The sequence below is a fragment of the Rattus norvegicus genome, chromosome X (genome assembly GCF_021556685.1).
Source record: "Rattus norvegicus strain SHRSP/BbbUtx chromosome X, alternate assembly SHRSP_T2T, whole genome shotgun sequence".
NCBI lineage: Eukaryota > Metazoa > Chordata > Mammalia > Rodentia > Muridae > Rattus > Rattus norvegicus.
Window position 1 is genome coordinate 75,382,537 of NC_141554.1, and position 17,464 is coordinate 75,400,000.

Sequence of the window (17,464 nt, forward strand, 5' to 3'; positions counted from 1 at the left end):
ATCATCATCATCATTTTCAAAAGTCAATACAGTTTAATTTAAGGGATTTCATATGTAATTCCTCTGCTATGTGGCCTGTATTTTTTTAATATGTTGGACCATGTAAGACCAATTTCACATTAAGTATATAAATGCGCTTTGAATATATTCTTCCCAGTCCCATTAACCTCTTGGGTGTCACCCCTCTCACTCCTGTTAGCCCCTTGGCTTCGGCTTTCATGTCATCCATCCATCCCTGGGTTCATGTATCTATATTCAATCTAAGAACTATAAAGGAGAGAAAACATAACAGTTGTGATCTGAGACTGAATTAATTTGCATAATTATTTTCAGTCATATATATTTTCCTTCAAGTGACATAACTTTATTTGTCTTTATAGATGAAAAACTTGTGATATATATATGTGTGTGTGTATATATATATATATATACATATATATATACATATATATATATATATTCTGTTTCTCTGTTGATGGATGCCTGATTCTATATTCTTGTGCAAGAAACTCTGTGGTATGTTGACTTGGAGTCCTCTAGGTAAACATCCAGGAGTTGTATAGATAGATCATATAGTAGGTTTTTGGTTTTTTTTTTTTTTTTTTAGTGTTTTTGAGGAACTTCCATACTGACTTCCACAGTGGCTGCACTAATTACATCCCCAGTAGCAGTATATAAAGATTATTTTGTCTCAATCTCCACCTATACTTGTTTTCTTTTTCTTTTTTTTTAAATTTTTATTTATCTAATGTATATTACAGATGACTGTGAGCCACCATGTGGTTGCTGGGATTTGAACTCAGAACCTCTGGAAGAGCAATCAGTGCTCTTAACCACTGAGCCATCTCTCCAGCCCACTTGTTTTCTTGATAAAACGTTTTAATTTGCATTTCTCTGATGGCTAGGGATAGTGAACATTTTACATGTTTATTGGCCATTTGTACCTACTTTAAAAAATGTTTTGCACCTCGTTCACGTCCTTAATCCCAACACTTAGGAGGCAGAGGCAGGTGGATCTTTGCGAGTTTGACGCAAGCCTGGTCTACACAGTGAGGTCCAAGACAGCCAAGGCTACACAGAGAGACCTTGTCTCAAAAAGTCACCCCCCCAAGTTTGTGTATGTGTTTCTGCGTATGAGTATATGTGTTCATGTGTATGCATGTTACAAGTTAGACGACTACCGACCTTGAGTGACAGGGATTGTTAGGCAATCAGTTTTCACTTTCCTTGAGACAGGGCGCCTTTTGTTGTTTGGCACCATTTACACCAGGCTAGCTGCCATGCACGGTTCAGAAGCCTCCTGTCACTGTCTCTCATCTTTCAGTAGGAACACTGAGATTATGGATGTGTGCTAGTATGTTTGGTTGTATGTGGGGTCTATGCTCTAGCCTGAGCCGTCTTCCCCAGCCCCGTTCTTGATCTATTTAAGAACTGGTTTGCTCATTTCATTAGCCTATTTATTGTTTGCATTGTTTGATTTCTTGTTGTTTAATTCTTTGTGTTCCTTGTATAGTGGAGATATTAATCTTCTGTTGGAAGCAAAGATTTCTCTCCCACTCCCTAGGTTATCACTTCACTCTATTTCCTTTGCTGTGCAGAAGCTTTTTAATTTTAGGAGGTCCTATTTCTCAGTTGTCAATCTTATTTCCTGAGTGACCAGAACCCTATTCAGAAATGTCCTTGCTTATGACCACCATTTCTTGAAGTGTTTTCTCTATTAGCTCTAAAGTTTTAGGTCTTATATTTCAGTCATTGACCTATTTTGAGTTGATTTTGAATTAAAGATGGGGATCTGGTTTTAACCTTCTACATGTAAACATCTAGATTTTCCAGCATATGTTTTGAAAAAGATAATGATGGTTAATCTCAATTGTCAATTCGCTAAGATTTAGAGCCATTTGGGAGATAGGTCTCTGGGCATGTAAAGTGACCAGCTGTCTCAAACTCCTGCTACTGTGATTTTCCAATGATGAGCTATAACCTTGAACTGTGAGCTAAAATAAACCCATCCTCCCTTCTCTCTCTTTGTCAGCTATCTTATCCCAGCAAAAGAAAAGTCACTAAGATAAGGCTGTTTTGCTTCCAGTGTATATTTTTGGCATCTTTGTACAAAAACAAGTAACTCCTGCTCTATGTCTTCCCTGGGTCATCTGTTCCATTGATCTACATGTCTTTTTCGTGCTAGCACTATCCTGTTTGTGTAGTATAACTGAAAGTGTAACAAAGTCAAATGGGGTAATGCCTACAGCATTATTCCTTTTGCTTACATTGCATTGGCTTTCTGGAGAGACCATGTACTTTGCTTTAAAACTATTTGAAAAACTATCAATCTGCTAAGTACAGTAACAAGAGTGGTGGTGTGTATTTCATTTTGTGTGTGTGTGTGTGTGTGTGTGTGTGTGTGTGTGTGTGTGTGTGTGTGTGTGTACTTGATACTCATATACATGTGGAGGCTCGAGGCTACTGTTGGAATGTCTTTCTTCTGCCACGTCTCTATTTTTTTTTGAGTCGGTATCTTCTCCTGAGCCTGAAGCTTGCCATTTTGACTATTTTTACGAGCCTCGTGTCTCTGGCTTCCATTGTTGAGGTTACAAGCATGTGTCACCATGCCTAACTCACCGTGCTATGACCTCTCTCTGGTCTCACATCTCAGGGTTTGCTGTTGCTTTTATTAAAATTTTAAAAAAAGTAGAGAGTGTAGTACAATCCAACCAACTTCAGCTGTGATCAGCATTCTTCATATTTTGTTCCGTCTATCTCCCTCCACGTACATGTTCTCCTCTAGAGTATTTAAAGTTCACATCCGAACACTTTTCATTGTATCTATAGCCAATCACTTTCCTTCCCTTCTTTTTCTCTTCTTTCTTTCCCATTTTTTTTTTTTTACTTTTTTCTTTTTGAGATAGAGTCTGGTCTCAAACTCTCCATGTCCCCAAGGATGACTTTGAATTCCTGCTGGAACACAGGAGTGTTGCAGTATACGTGGTTTTTGCAGTGCTAGGGATTGAACCCAGGGCCTCACACGTGCTTGGCGAGCATGCTGGCATCACAGTCTTGTGGTATTGTCTAGACTGGCTGGAACTCCCATGCTCAAGTGATTCTCCTGCTTCAGTCTCTTCAGCAAGTGGTACTACAGGGTTTCTCATTGTTATTTCAGTTAGTGTGTGTCCCTCACAGCAGCTCCTTCCCTGGAGAGGACCAAGGAGTATACTTGATAGATGATAATACTAAGGCTTAGAGAGACTGGCTTACTTGGACAAGGTCCCAGAGCAGTTGAGTGCCAGAGGCTCAGATTTAGGCAGTCTGAGGTGAAAGTGGCTGTATTGCTTGCCAACACTCTACTGGGCAGCTGTGGCCCAGCCCTGAGCCTGGGCTATAGGACCTGCCTCTGGTAAATTCAACAGGGGAATGAATGGTTGTAGGAACTTTCTGGAAAGAGGTTCAGCCTGATGGCTGCTTTCGTTCCTTTTCTTTCTTTTCCTCATCTTCCTCTTCTTCTGTCTCCCCTTTTCTGTTGATTGACAATATTTTATTTGCTAATAAAGAAATCCTTCTGCCCAAGAAAGAGTCTTTTAAGTGTAGAATTGGAAATATACTGCTCTCTCTGGGACAGCTCACAATGAATGCAGTGGAGGCACAACTGCTCTCCCCAAAGGTAAACCGGCTTGGGAATTTTCCGTTGGCTTTTTTCTTATTTTTAAATTTTATTTATTTACTTTTTCAGGGACTAGGTAATACATCCACATGGTTAAAAAATCAGAAGGTACAAAAAGAAACAGTGCAAGTCTACCTCACTTCCCCAGCCATTTGCCACCTGGTTTCACTGCCTGGAGGCAACTGAAGTGTCCCAGTTTCTTATATATGTTTTCAAAGATGTTTTATGCAAATACATGGATATCCAACACACACACACACACACACACACACACATGCACACACGCATACACACACACACACACGCACATATATATTATCTTCAGTGGTGGGGACTGATTCTAGGGCTTTGCATATATTCTTTTTAAGATGGCTGTTTTCTTTTTCTTTTTTAAACTTTTTATTGGACAATTTTATTTACATTTCAAATGTTATCACCTTTCCCACTTTCCTCTCCACAAACACCCTATTCCCTCCCCTTCTTCCCTGCCTCTATGAGGGTGCTCCCACACACACCCACCCACTCCTGCCTCAGCACCCAAGCATTCCCCTATGCTGGATCGTTGAGCCTCCATGGGACCAAGGGACTATTCTCCCATTGATGCCAGATAAGGCTGTCCTCTGCTACATAGGCAGCTGGAGCCATGGGCCCTCCATGTGTACTCTTTGGTTGGTGATTTAATCTGCATAGCTTAAAGTTTTCCTATAGTCTCTCTGGTTCTAGTACGTGCTCTCATATGCACAATATTTAGGTTTTTTTTTTTTTTTGGAGACAGACTGTCATGTAACCCAGGCTGGCCTTGAACCCCTGCTTCAACTAATCAAGTGCTACAATTAGAGACATGTGCTACCACACAGTTTTTAAGGCTCTTTTCAATTGCCCCCATCTTTGATAAGTCCCCTCACAAGAGCCCTCATGAGTACAACATTTGCCCTGCTTTTCATGTGAGGAGACACATTCAGCAAGGCTGAAAAGCACATGGCTAACTTGTCTATTTATTGTTGGGTGAGAGCCTAGGAGTAGTGTGTGGCTTGATCCAGCTTGAACTTCATAAGTAAGAAGAAAATCTTTTACTCCACAGTCATAGTTTTAAGAACATTCTAGTGGCACTAGTGTGGGGCTATGGAAAAAGTAAGGGAGTTGGCAGTTCTAGCTAGGGTTGCTCTCTCCCACCCACTTCTGGGCAAGTTACTTCAGTTTGTAGGCTCGGTTTACTCATCTCTAAAGTAGGTATGAGAATACCTATCCAGCAGGAAAGATAATGGCATGCTTTAAGTAGAAATGACCTATAAAGGGGGGTGCCTCATGCTTGTCATCAGAGTCACTGGGCTTGAACTTAGTACAACAGTGGGTAGGTGGACAGTAGCTTTTGGCTGAAGGGAAGACAAGCTCACCCCAGTATTCACTTGCCTTGCCCTAGAGCCCATTTCTCCTGGGGCTGTGCTCAGAGCCTCCTGGGCAGTAAGAACAGCCCTGAGGCTGAGCACAGGTCTGCACAGTGGGAGGCTCCAACTGGCTCTGATCTTTATCGAGGATAGATAACCACCGTTTGCAGTCTCCAGAATTTAGTCTGACAATTTCATACACAGACATAAAGTCACCCCCATTATACTTTTACTCCCCATCTCCTCCAGCTGAACCCCTTCTCCCAAACACGTTTTTTTGGTGACTGGTTGAGTTTAATTAGTATTGCTCAACCAAGCAACTCACTTTTAGCTTACTACTTTATTTGTGGGACTAAGGGTGGAGCCTAGGGCCTCATGGATAGCAGGCAGACAGGCAGGCAGACAGGCAGGCAGGCAGACAGACAGGCAGGCAGACAGACAGGCAGAAAGGCAGGCAGGCAGGCAGACAGACCGGCAGAAAGGCAGGCAGACAGGCAGGCAGGCAGGCAGGCAGACAGACAGGCAGACAGGCAGGCAGGCAGGCAGGCAGACAGACAGGCAGAAAGGCAGGCAGACAGACAGGCATTGCACACTGAGCTTTATACCCCAGCCTATTTTTCCATCATGAAAATAAAATGTGATTCACTAGAGGAAATCTGAAAACAAAAAATAACTCCAAAAGCAAAACAAAGCATCTTACAATTTCCTGGTCCACCGAAGTCCACCTCAGTTCCATCTCAGTTCTGTTTGGTTCCTATTGCTGTTCCAGTCTTTATAACTCTGGACAGAACCGCTCGTAGCCTGCTGTGTTGGGTTTGTGGATGCTGGCTCTGCCTTTGGGTATTTCAGTTTTACTTGGTAAGGTTTTCAAAGTGATCCCTGCCTTTACCTGTTGCTCTTTTGTGCCCGCTGTTTTCCTATCGTTTCTTTCTCTTCTTCCCTCTCCCTTATCCTCTCTTGTCTCTCCTCCTCTATTTTTGAAGTGCTAAGGGACAGAATCCAGGGTCCTGTGCATGCTGGGCAAGTATCCTGACACTGAACTGCACTCCAGGCCAGCATATCCTATAGGAATGCAATAAATAGGACAGGCTGGAGGCCCCTGCACTGATGCCCTCTGAGGCTTGGCCCAAGGTCATCAGCTTGGGCCAGAACTGAGGCAGAGGTAGTTCTCAGGCAGTGCCAGCTTGGCCAGGAGAAGGGGTCCCATGGCAAAAGGCAGCCTTTTGCTGATATTCCCAGCACCTTCTATTACCCTCTCCATATGGGGGGAATATCCTTGACCCAGCAATTCCCATTTAAAGGGCCACAGGGCACTAGCCAGGCGCTGTTCTCACCAGGTGGCTGCCTCTCAGGACTGAGGCCTTCACTGGGACTCTGGAGGTAGATGGAAAGACTGGACTGGGAAACCAAAGTGGGGTAAGCAAACCTTTGAGAGGGCAAACCTTGGCACCTGCCCTTTCAGCGATTCTTCACTCTCCAATTCTTTGAAATCCTCATTCTTTTCAACACAAGCCAAAGTGCCTTAAGTCTAGGGTGTATAATTAGAATAGTGGACATTTGAAGCGACTGGTACTTCTAGTCCACCAGACACCCTCACTGTTTAATAAAAGCATGGCTATTCCCAGCTCAGGACAGACTCAAGGCTTTCTCACTCCCTTCTGTGGAATGCTTGCCTGGGGGGAAATTCAGGTTAACTATTCCTTCAGACGGCAGCTGAAGGCCTGTTGGGCAAAGCTAGTTGCTTTCAATTCAGAGATCCAGCTTTGTGCATATATTTGCTTTCTCTTCTCCTTGCCCCAGGCCAGGACTGGGCTGTACCTGTGTCTCTTAGACTTGTCACAGTGGTTGAACGAACTTAATAAACATTTGGTCAATCAGGTTATAAAATCCTGCCAAATGGTTGTCTTCCCCCATTTTGCCATCTTTCCTGGTTACACCAGCCAACTGTCATGTGTATCAACTGTCTACACTTGAGCTGGAAGTGCCCTGTTTACCCATGGAATGCCCTTTGAGGCCTGGCCTTCTGACCCAGGATCCTTGACAGAGCAAGCTCCTCCTGGGAATGCGACAGGCCCCTTCTAGTGGATTCAGAGCCTACAACTAGGCACCTTCTTTTATATGGACAGAGCTTGTCATCTGGGCTGGGGAATGTACTAGTTCCCCAGGAGGGTCCGAAATCTAAGGTGAGAGTTCCGGGCCGGCCAGGCCAGAATATGGGAACAAGAGGGCCATTTCTGACCTTTGGTGGCAGGAAACGTTCAGAACTGTATGTGCTGACAGTGGCAGTGACAGAACAGTGGGCTGAAGTAGAGTTTCAAAAATTTTATTAAGAACAACTTGAGTGCATAGTACCAAAACAAAAGTGGTAGACTCCTCTTTACCTCCCAGTCTGCTGACACCCCTCCCCGATGTGTCTCTATCTAAATGGCCCTGAGGTCCAAACCTGCCCATCTGCTGTTCCCCTACCCAGCTCCACTTGACTGCAGCTCCTGACTTGTCCCCTTTATAAAGATAAAATTATTCCCCCAACTTGCTTAAAAATAATTTTGAAACATTAAAAACAGTGTTTGTGTTTTAAAATAAGACACATTCAACACTGGATATCTCCCTCTTTCCCCCTAGGCCTGGCTCTGAGGTGTCTGCCTCCTCACCCCAGGAGGCCAGCTGCCACTTGGTGCCCCTTGGAAATTTTCAGGAAGTAATTTCTTCCAAATTTCCCCTGCAGTCACAAATCCCACAAACTGCTTGCATCAACACACTGTCTTCATTATGGGTTCTGCCCAGCTCTGGAAACTTGATCTCTTTTTGTCAACTAGACCACATGCTTCAGATTCCCTGCAAACAGGAGAGAAAACACAATGCAGATTCAGGTAACATACGAATTACATACCTCAGTACAGCTGGGAAGAAGAAAATAAGCATTTACATTGTGGGGCCAGTTCTCCTGCTGAGAATGAGAATGTGGTGACCCCTTTTATGGGAATAAGCCCTCAATGATGAAGGACAAAGGGCCGAGATACCCGTTATTATGCTAGAAAGCATTATACAAGTTAGCAAGGTTTTTGACCAGTGCAGAGGACCACTGATACTAGGTGGGTCCAGGCCGAGCCAGAAGAACCACACAGCTGATCCTGGCTCTATCACCAGTCAAGGGTTATGAACAAAACAAGTGTTTTTCACACACACGCACACAGGCACACACACACACACACACCCACACCCACCCCCCCCCACACACACACACTCATTATACATATACTCATGCACATACAGGTAACAATTTTTAGAGTTCACAGTTAACTGTATCAAATCTTCCTTTGCCCACAACCTATCGATCCCCCTCAGCAGGGTACAGCCCCGCTGGCACTTTCTCTTGCGGGTACCTGTGTAGTATGGAGTAAGGGGCCCCAGAGTTCTGTTGGGAAAGCACTGCACAGGACCAGGCTTTACAAGGGATCAGTTCCTTCACTTGGCTCTGCTCAGTCTTCTCTCTGCTCCATTTCCCCGGGTTAGTACATCGGAGTCTAAGCTCCACTGCCTGACTGTCCTCTAGAACAGGAAGAATACTATTGTACTTTAAGTTCCCGCATGTAGCACAGAGCCTCCCACTAGCAGGTATACAGTAGATGGAGAATGATGGATGGGTGGAAGAGGAAGGAAAGTAGGAGGAGGTAATCAGAACAGAGCAGTTGCTATTTTAAATGAAAAGAAAATCTTAGTTTTTGGTGCTGGGAATCAAATCCCTATCCTTGTGCACGCTAGGAAAGTATTCTACAACTGAGTCCTACTTCTGTAATTTTAAAATTAATCTATAGTAAAACTGACTTTCTTTTATGCACAGACCTGATTCTACACACACACACACACACACACACACACACACACACACACACACACACACTCATGACACAGAAGAGTTTCTTAATCCCCCAAATCTTTTGCAGTTGTACCCTCTGGCTTACCTGGCAGCTTCCGCTCTGTTGTTTGTCAATATAGTGTTGTCTTTTCAAGAATGCTATATAAATGGACTCAGTGTAGATCCACAGGAAGTTGCAAATAGCAGTGACAACAAACCTAGTTTGGTGTGGGCCCTTACGGCCTTCACCAGGTTTTTCCAATTAGCATTTTACATGATTGGTGTTCATATCAAAACTCGGAAGTGGCACTGGCGTCATCCACAGGTATTATGTGTATTTCCTGAGTCTGACATGTACTTCTGTGTTAATTAGTATCTAGTTCTATACAATTTTATCACCGCAAGTCATGAAATCTTTATTCCAATTGTGAAAATCTAATCACTGCCACCCCTCCCCCTTCACCTTTTCTAGGATCTGACAACCATTAATGTTTTTCATCTCTAAAACAGTTTCACACCCAGAATGTTATATACGTGGACTATCCCAGTATACGAATGGTTGTGACTGGCATTTCCATTTAGTGTACTGCTTTTAAGATCTATCCAAAGGGGGCAGAGAGAAGGTGTTAAGGGTGAATATGATCAATGTATATGTACACATGTATGAAAATGCCAGTGAAACACATTATATACAATATACATTAATAGCTGTAAAATAAAAACATCCAAGTAGCTGTATGCATTAAACACCAGTGCATGTGGTATGGTCTATCTAACCAGTGCCCACTAAAGGACAGCTGAGCTTTTGGCTAATATGAACATACACATAGGGGTTTTGTGTGAACATAGTACACGTTTAGTTTTTGTAAGAAACTGCTGAAGTGTTTTCCAGAGTCTCTATGGCATCTGCACTCTTACCAGGGATGTGGTAGGAAGCTGGTTTTCCTACAGCCCTGCCAGTGCTCAGCTCACCTATTCTGGTGGGTACATAGTGATATCTTGTTGTGATCTCACTTTGACATAATAGCCAATGATTTAAACATCTTTACGTGCAAAATTTGCTATCCGTATATATTCTTTGTTATGTCTTACGCCCATTTTAAAAATTCTTTTCTACTGTTGAGTTTGGAGAGCTCTTTGTATGTTTTAGATACAAATCTGTTGTTGGGTATATGATTTGCAAATATTTTATCTCAGCACACTTGTTATCTCTTCATTCTACTAACAAGTCTTTTGCAAAGCAAAAGTTAGTTTTGATGAAGCCAAATTTAGCAGTTTTTTTTTCATCTATTTTGGATCATGTTTTTGGTATTTGAAACAAACTCAAACTGCTTCTTGGCCCATGCCTGATTCTTCATGCCTTGGTTCATGCTCCTTTATTTCCTATGAGTTCCCAAATTTAACTTCAAGATGTCACTATGTTCAGTCCTCTTTCTCTTGGCACTGTCTTAACCTTTGTCACATCTCTTGTTTGGGTCACTGCTCCATCTTCACTGATGCTTTTGCTTGTAGGGCTGCTTCTTGGTCAGTGCCAACTGTGGTCACACTCTTTCCTGAGCCAAGAAATTTCAGTATCCCCTGACCATCTGGATGTAAAGTCTAAAGCCTTCTCCTAGACAGGCCCCTACTGAGGGCAGCTCACAGGCTGAATTCCTGAAGCAAGGATCATCTGTAAGCACAGACAGTGATTGGGGAAGAAAGGAATATGTGAAAGAATGACAGTGTCGTTATGAGTTAGCAACAGATGAGCACAGAGAAGAAAGGTGGTGCTGGGTTCTGTTACGCCTGACTTACTCTATAGTTGCATTTGGAGGCAATGAAGTAAAACAACAAGAATAATTTCCACCAAAAGTTGAGGATGAGCAATGTTGAATCTGGGTAACAATAAACATGTAATGCTGCCCATTGTTTCTCTCCTAATGCCCGGCTTTTCTAGCAGTGGGTGGTAGCCTGAGAACATTCTGAAGGCCAACACGGTCTGAGGCTTGGAAGGCAGTGCAAGAGAAGGGAGCAAACAGAACTTGGAGACATCTTATGGTTAGGTTTCAGGTCAGAGGAGGGCAACATAAATGCCAAGAGAGCCAAAAAGTCTACTGCATGTGAGCAAAATCCAACTAGGGCAAGACATGGGGCTCCTCCGTTTCTTTTATCATTTACCACCTTGAATCATGACCAGTCTAATAGTTTCCCACTGGCTGTGGTGGTGCACACCTTTCACCCCAATACTTGCATCAGAGGCAGGCAGAGCTCCCCATTTGAGGCCAGCCTGGTCTACATAGTGAGTTCCAGGGCAACTAGCAATACATAGTGTCTCAAAGTTTCCTTTACATTCAAGTACTATAAAGGAAAGGTATCTAAAAGAGTGTGAGTGGAAAGCCATGTATAACCTAGAGTAAAACATAGAGTCTGTGGCAAACAAGATGCACATGTTTGCCAAACGGATCTAGCCATTCACCACTAGCAGGCATATAGACCCTGCATGTGTCTTGGTTTTTTTTTTTTTTTTTTTTTTTTTTGCATTTCCCAAATGAAGTCAGAACTACACATTTGAATGCAAATTTCCAGTGTTAAATGTGGGAGACTGAAAAGTTTAAAGAATATGAATAGGCAAATCACTTTTGGAAGCAAAATGTAGCTTGTGGCCTCTCTCTGTATAATTTCTAGTTTACACACAGGACACTCCATTTTCTTCTCAACATTTTGGTTTGGATAATTAATTGTACCAAGACTTCACCTCTGATATACAAGGCCTTCTGAACCAGGATTCAGGAATCCTGGGTTCTTTGGACTCACTAGTTGACTCCTTTTGCTTTTCTGAGACAAAGTCTTGCTATGGAACCCAGATTGGCCTCAAACTGATGACCCTTCTCCCTCAGGCTCCGGGGTCTTGGGGTTACAGGATGTACTGCCACCGGTGGACTCATTGCTTACCCAGCTTTTCCATGAGCATTTATGTAGTGGCTCCCTTGTGCTATGTGCCTTGCTAGGTGCCAGTGAACATTTATTTACCTTAGTCTTTCTTTTTTCAGTTAATAGACTTAGAGTAGTTTCAGGTTTGCAGAAGGACTGAGCAGGAAGTACCCAGCTAATGTAAGATGTTTAGTGGAGGAAAGGAATACATTAGTGCTTTCTGCACTCCCTGATAAGACAGTTGATCTACTCACCTACTGAAAGTCAGCTTGCTTACTTTCATGCTGGGACACTTAGGAATAAAGCTGCTATAAACATTCATGTGCAAGTTTTCTATGGACATGAGTTTTAACTTATTTGGGGAGATACTAAGGAAAGCAACTACTGGATCATATAGTTAAGACTGCTTAGCTTTGGCACAAACTGGTAAGCCTTCTTCCCAAATGGCTGCACAATTTTATATTCCCACCAACAAAGACTAGGAGTTCCCATTACTCCATGTCCGTCCAGGACTTGGTGCTCCAGTAGGTGTGTGGTGCTATCCTGTTGCTTTAATTTGCAATTTCTTTGTGGCCACAATGTTGAACATCTACCCATACAGTTTCTTGCCATCTTTTGACATTCCCAAGTTGCTTCCTTTGCTTTCTTCATAGAGAGTAGATATTTCTCCTGTCTGAGACTTTTCTTCTATGATTGTGTAGTCATTCTCACACACACACACACACACACACACACACACACACACACACACACACACACACACACATATATATATATCGAGAGAGAGAGAGAGAGACAGAGACAGAGACAGAGACAGAGACAGAGACAGAGACTAGTGTTGTTCAAAATAGCTTTCTTGGAAGGGGAACTTCTCTGCATCCATGCCACTCAATGAGGAGTGAGTCCTTGGGTGCTTTTGTCCTGTCATGGTGCTAAACAGGGGGCTTACTTCTTCTTCTGTTTACAGTGTTCCTCTTTAATCTGCTCTCAAGTCCCATGGCTTCCAATTCCAAAACAGATGACAAATTCATGCTCCTCTTCCCCACTCAGTGCTGTCACATCTCTGAATCACTACTACTCTGCATGTGACTCTCATAACTTGGAGGCTGACTCTTTGAGTCTTTTCTGGTCCTTTATGGTCAACTGTTTATCAGCCAGGGCATGTTGTTACTGCTCGGGCTAGACCTCATCCCTCCTATCAATGGAGGATCTACTCATACCTAGAATCAAATCCCTGGATTCTTGTCTCTTGCCTGTTCCCTCACTTCTAGCCCACATGGGCTTCTTTGTGTGGTTTGAACATGAGTCTCTTTCCCCTTGTAAGGTGTTCCCTTCCTACAGACTTGCCATTCATTCTTCCCTGGATGACTCTGTCCTTGGATAGTCTAATTTTTGACTTATTTCATCACTTCTGTCACCTTGAGTCTACAGGCTTCAACCCAAAAGTCACCTCTGAGAGGCCTTAGGAACACCCAAGTTAAATAGCCACCCCAGTCACTTTTCTGCCCTGTGGCCTTTTATACTTTCATTGATGCACTCAGCACACAACTGGACTTCTTTACTTCCTGGGGTCTCTCCTTACAGGCTCTGTGAAGGTGGGAGCTGGGTCCATCATTCTTACTGCTCTGTCATCAGCATCCTTTACAGAGCCTGGCACACGACAGGGTCTCAAGACCCAGTCACTAAAGGAACCAATGCCTGCAGAAAAACAGGGCAGCTGACTGAGCATTTGTTTGCTTAACCCAGGAGGGGAAACTTGGCCCATTCCTTGAGGCAAGCTAATACATGCCAATAAATGGAGAATCGGGACTTTGGCCTGGGCAGCAAAGGAGATTTTAGTCCTCCCCCTTTTAAGTTAGTACATATTAATTGTACGAAAGAGAGGGTTTCATTGTGACACTTTTTTTATCCAGGACAGGGCATTTTACTTTGTAGTCATGGAACTCACTATGTAGATCAGGCTGGCCCTGAAGTCACAGAGACCCACCTGTTTCTGCCTGCTGGTGCCGGCACTAAAGATATTCACCATTCCCTCAGCTTCACTGTGAATCTGACATACTGCGATTGTATTCACTCTCCTCATACAGTGAATGAATTCCAAAGACAGTATCACAGCAGGTTGGAGGAATGCCAAAGTGACCCTGGAAGCCCTGGACATTGAATGCTCCTCAGAGAAACAGAAAGGTGAATTTAGGATTGTTTCTCCAACTACTGCCGGATGAGCAGTCCTTTCAGGAATGCTGCTCTGTCTACTTAACACCTCTTTTATTTTGAGGCAGGGTCAAACGTGTGTCCCTCCCACTTCAGCTCTCCCCCATGCTGGGATGCCCTGCAGGCACCACCACATCCAGCTCTTCACTTCACCTCTCTACCAATAGCCATCTAGTATTTTTCTGTATCTCCATTCACTTTTAAAACTTTTAAAGCTATTTTGGTGTTACCTATTCTAAGGGGGCAACAAAAGTAAAACCACAAAAGCAGACTTGCTGTACTTACTACACTTGGGCATACATTAAGAGAGGATTACAAAAAATTAATGTCTTGGCACTCATCTCTCCTATGGAGGGGCACAGGGCTCCTGTGAGAAATAATCATATACATGGTCCCCGGGGAGCTGCTCCCCAAGCTGTTCTGTAACCGCGGGGAATCTCCTCTCCTTATCCACAGGCCTCCCTCAGCCGCTGTGGTCCGCTGCACTGTGCTCAGTTTCAGGGTCACAGAGAGAACAAGGCACATTTCCTGCCTTTTAGAAGCTCTTGGTGCTGTGAGGAAGACGTGTAAGACAGCACACGTGTAAGACTCCCCATGCAGCAGGGCTCCCCAATACCTGTAGATAGAGTGCTAAGGGCAGAGAGGGCACAGAATACTGCAGGCATGGGGGACACAGTACTAAGTAGTAAGACAGCCACAAGGCTTTTGTGGCCAGAAGTCAGGATGACAGGCAGGGAGGCCTGAGGGGGCTGGGATTTTGGGGAAGAGATGGGAGCCTATATGACCTAGAATGAATGCTGTAGTAGCTGAGAGCTGTGAGGCAATGGCAGTCCAACACTTCTTCTTCCTTTCAAAATTAAAAGAAAATTATTTATTACTGCTGAAGTCATCTCTCCAGCCCTCTTCTGATGCAGCATCCCTCGGGAGCCCAAGATGCCCTGGACTTCACTGAGTATCTGACACTGGACTTGAATTTTCGTAATCTTCTTGTTTCAGCCTCCTGAGTGCTGGGACGAGAGCCACCACACCTGGCTCTGTCCAGAGGAATTCTATCCAGCCTTGAGCATGTTGCTGACATAGGATGGCTGTTTTAATTTTTAACTGGCAATTGCCAACTGTATTGCTTGCTTCAGAATGTCAATCTTTTCCGTCTTCAAAAAGCCTTTCAATGACAATTCTGAAGAGCCACCAATTACCATTTATCTTCCTCTCACCTGAATTAGAACCTGGGGTTGTGGATTAATCCCACCAGGCTTCTGGCACTTCTAGGCTATCAGCACTTAAAGCACATTACCCTGTGACTTAGGGTGCTCTGCTCAGCTTGCAAGGCACCGCTGCAGGCTCAAATGGAATCGAAGCAATTTCTAAAATAGCCTATGATTCATTTTTTCTCCCCTCCTGTGCCTAAATCTGCTGGCTCCACGTGGAGGGATGGGCATAAGTAAGTGTAGAGGTGACATCACAGGAGTGGGCTGCATGCCTGCTAGGCAGCCAGTGGAACTGGCCACAGCAGTTGTCGATCTTTTGGGCTGGGTGATCGCCTCCAGGCATTTGGGAGTCACAGCTCTCAGGTTCTTTTTGTCAATGTTCCTGCTCCACATTGCTTTTTCAGACAGAAATTCTGTGCTGGGAAACCAGGGATAATGGGAATAGCAGAGGCAGGGAGGACAATTCAGCATTACATCTGTATAATGCTTTAGAGTTTCAAAATGATTCGCTCCACCCAAACACCAGTAGGACATGGAGGCTGAGGGCGTCAGCGTGGACTAGAGCCAAACTCTGGTTGTTTTGTATACACTGTTAGTATCTACTACTCATTTCAGGGCATGTGTCACTAGAAGGTCTAAGACTACCTTCACCATCTTCCTAGAAGATAGATTCAAGGGGAATGAATGGTCTGGCAGGCACAGTCTCTTATCCGTGCCAGTCTCAGCAGTGCCAGCTCCTTTTGAACACCCCTGTTTTAGAATCCCAGCAGTCCTAAGACTTTTACTACAGCCAAAGGTATGGTCACAACTCTGGAGCCCTGAAGATAGGGTGTGTCATGAACATCTGGAAGTCCCACCTACTGCCAGAGTAGCTCCAAGACTAAAAGGAAAATCCACAATTCAGGTCCCATCAGCCAATGCTGTGGATCTTGAAGGGAAGGGCCACTGAGCTATGAACAGCTGAGGAGTGGGGTGGAGGGATTCTTTTCTTGGAGGAGCCATAAAAATACTTTTCAAGCAGTCTCATGTTTACTCTGTGATCTTCCAGCACCTGGTTCCAGCATGGCTTGCTGGCCCTGATCTCTACTGTCAGGCTCAACATGAGAAGTCTACCTCCAGCTAGCTTTCCTGCCTTGGTCTGGTCTAGCATCATAGCCACCAAACTGGATGCCAAAAGGGTGGCATAGTCTTGCTTGGTCCTCTCAATTTTAGATTATATTTCAGTGTCACTAATTTTTTGGGGGAGGGGGATGGAACAAGTCATACACTCTCAGCAGTACTATAAGAGTGGCAGGTGTTCCTGCTGTTCTGTTCATAGCTGTCACCACCACTGTCACCACCAAATGAAGTTACAGGATCCATGGCAAGATCACAGATGTGGTCAGTGTCACGACAATGTCATCTTTGTAAACCAAGGTGCTTATACTCAGGTAGTTCTTTCGAATGGAGATCTAAGTGGACTATAAAAGGTATCACTTTGATGGCTGAATCAGTAAACTGTATGTGACAAGTGACAGGCAGAACAGGCAGCTACTGGTCACTGCCTCCAAATGAGGCTTTCCAGAACTTGTTCTGCTTGCAGTGTGTGTGTGTGTGTGTGTGTGTGTGAGAGAGAGAGAGAGAGAGAGAGAGAGAGAGAGAGAGAGAGAGAGAGAGAGAGAGAGCTCATGTGTGTCCATGTGCACATGTGTAAGAGAGTGGATTAAGGATCACCACCTCAGTCTGTTTTAGAGGTGTGAATAAAAATCTTGGCTTGGGACGGCTTCCTCTCTGGTTGACTGATTTTTCAATTGATTTGTATTTATTAGCTAATGAAATTAAAGTTGTAAAAATGATAACAGAAACACAATAAATCTCTCCCACAACTGGCTGTTTCTGTGTCACTATGGTGCATTCCTCACTTTGATTACTTCAAAGTCTATTATTTTGTTCTCAATTATTCTGTTTTTCTGGCACTGGAGAAAATCAATTTGTTTTATTTTCTCTTATTCATGCACTCAATTATGCTCTTCGGGCACATTTAATCACTTTGATGTTTTCATTTTATGGCCCGTCTCTAGGCACTTCAGCTGCTTTGCTGCCAACAGGCAAGCAGGACTAATTTGCATGTCACAATAGACTTGAAATTCTAACTCAATTTAGAAATCTTTATGAAATCCCCCCTCCAAAATAATGCTAGGAGCTGCAAAGAGGCAGAAGGATGTGGGCAAACCAGGAGCCATGACGATACTTTCCTTTC

The 17,464-nt window shown here is 43.8% G+C and overlaps 2 protein-coding genes across 4 annotated transcripts in view; one reads left to right on the top strand and one right to left on the bottom strand.

Annotated features, from left to right (window-relative positions):
• Nucleotides 1–17,464, top strand: part of LOC147998260 (uncharacterized) — a 73,053-nt gene that overhangs the window by 19,685 nt on the left and 35,904 nt on the right. The gene's annotated exons all lie outside the window — the stretch shown is intronic.
• The window catches only part of Hdac8 (histone deacetylase 8), a 207,613-nt gene continuing 197,496 nt past the window's right edge, over nt 7,348–17,464 (bottom strand). For all 3 annotated transcript variants that reach the window (NM_001126373.2, XM_087600346.1, XM_087600344.1), the window contains one exon: nt 7,348–7,875. In NM_001126373.2, coding sequence (NP_001119845.2) covers nt 7,853–7,875 — 23 coding nt within the window. In that variant the 3' untranslated portion in view covers nt 7,348–7,852. The remainder of the gene's footprint in view (nt 7,876–17,464) is intronic.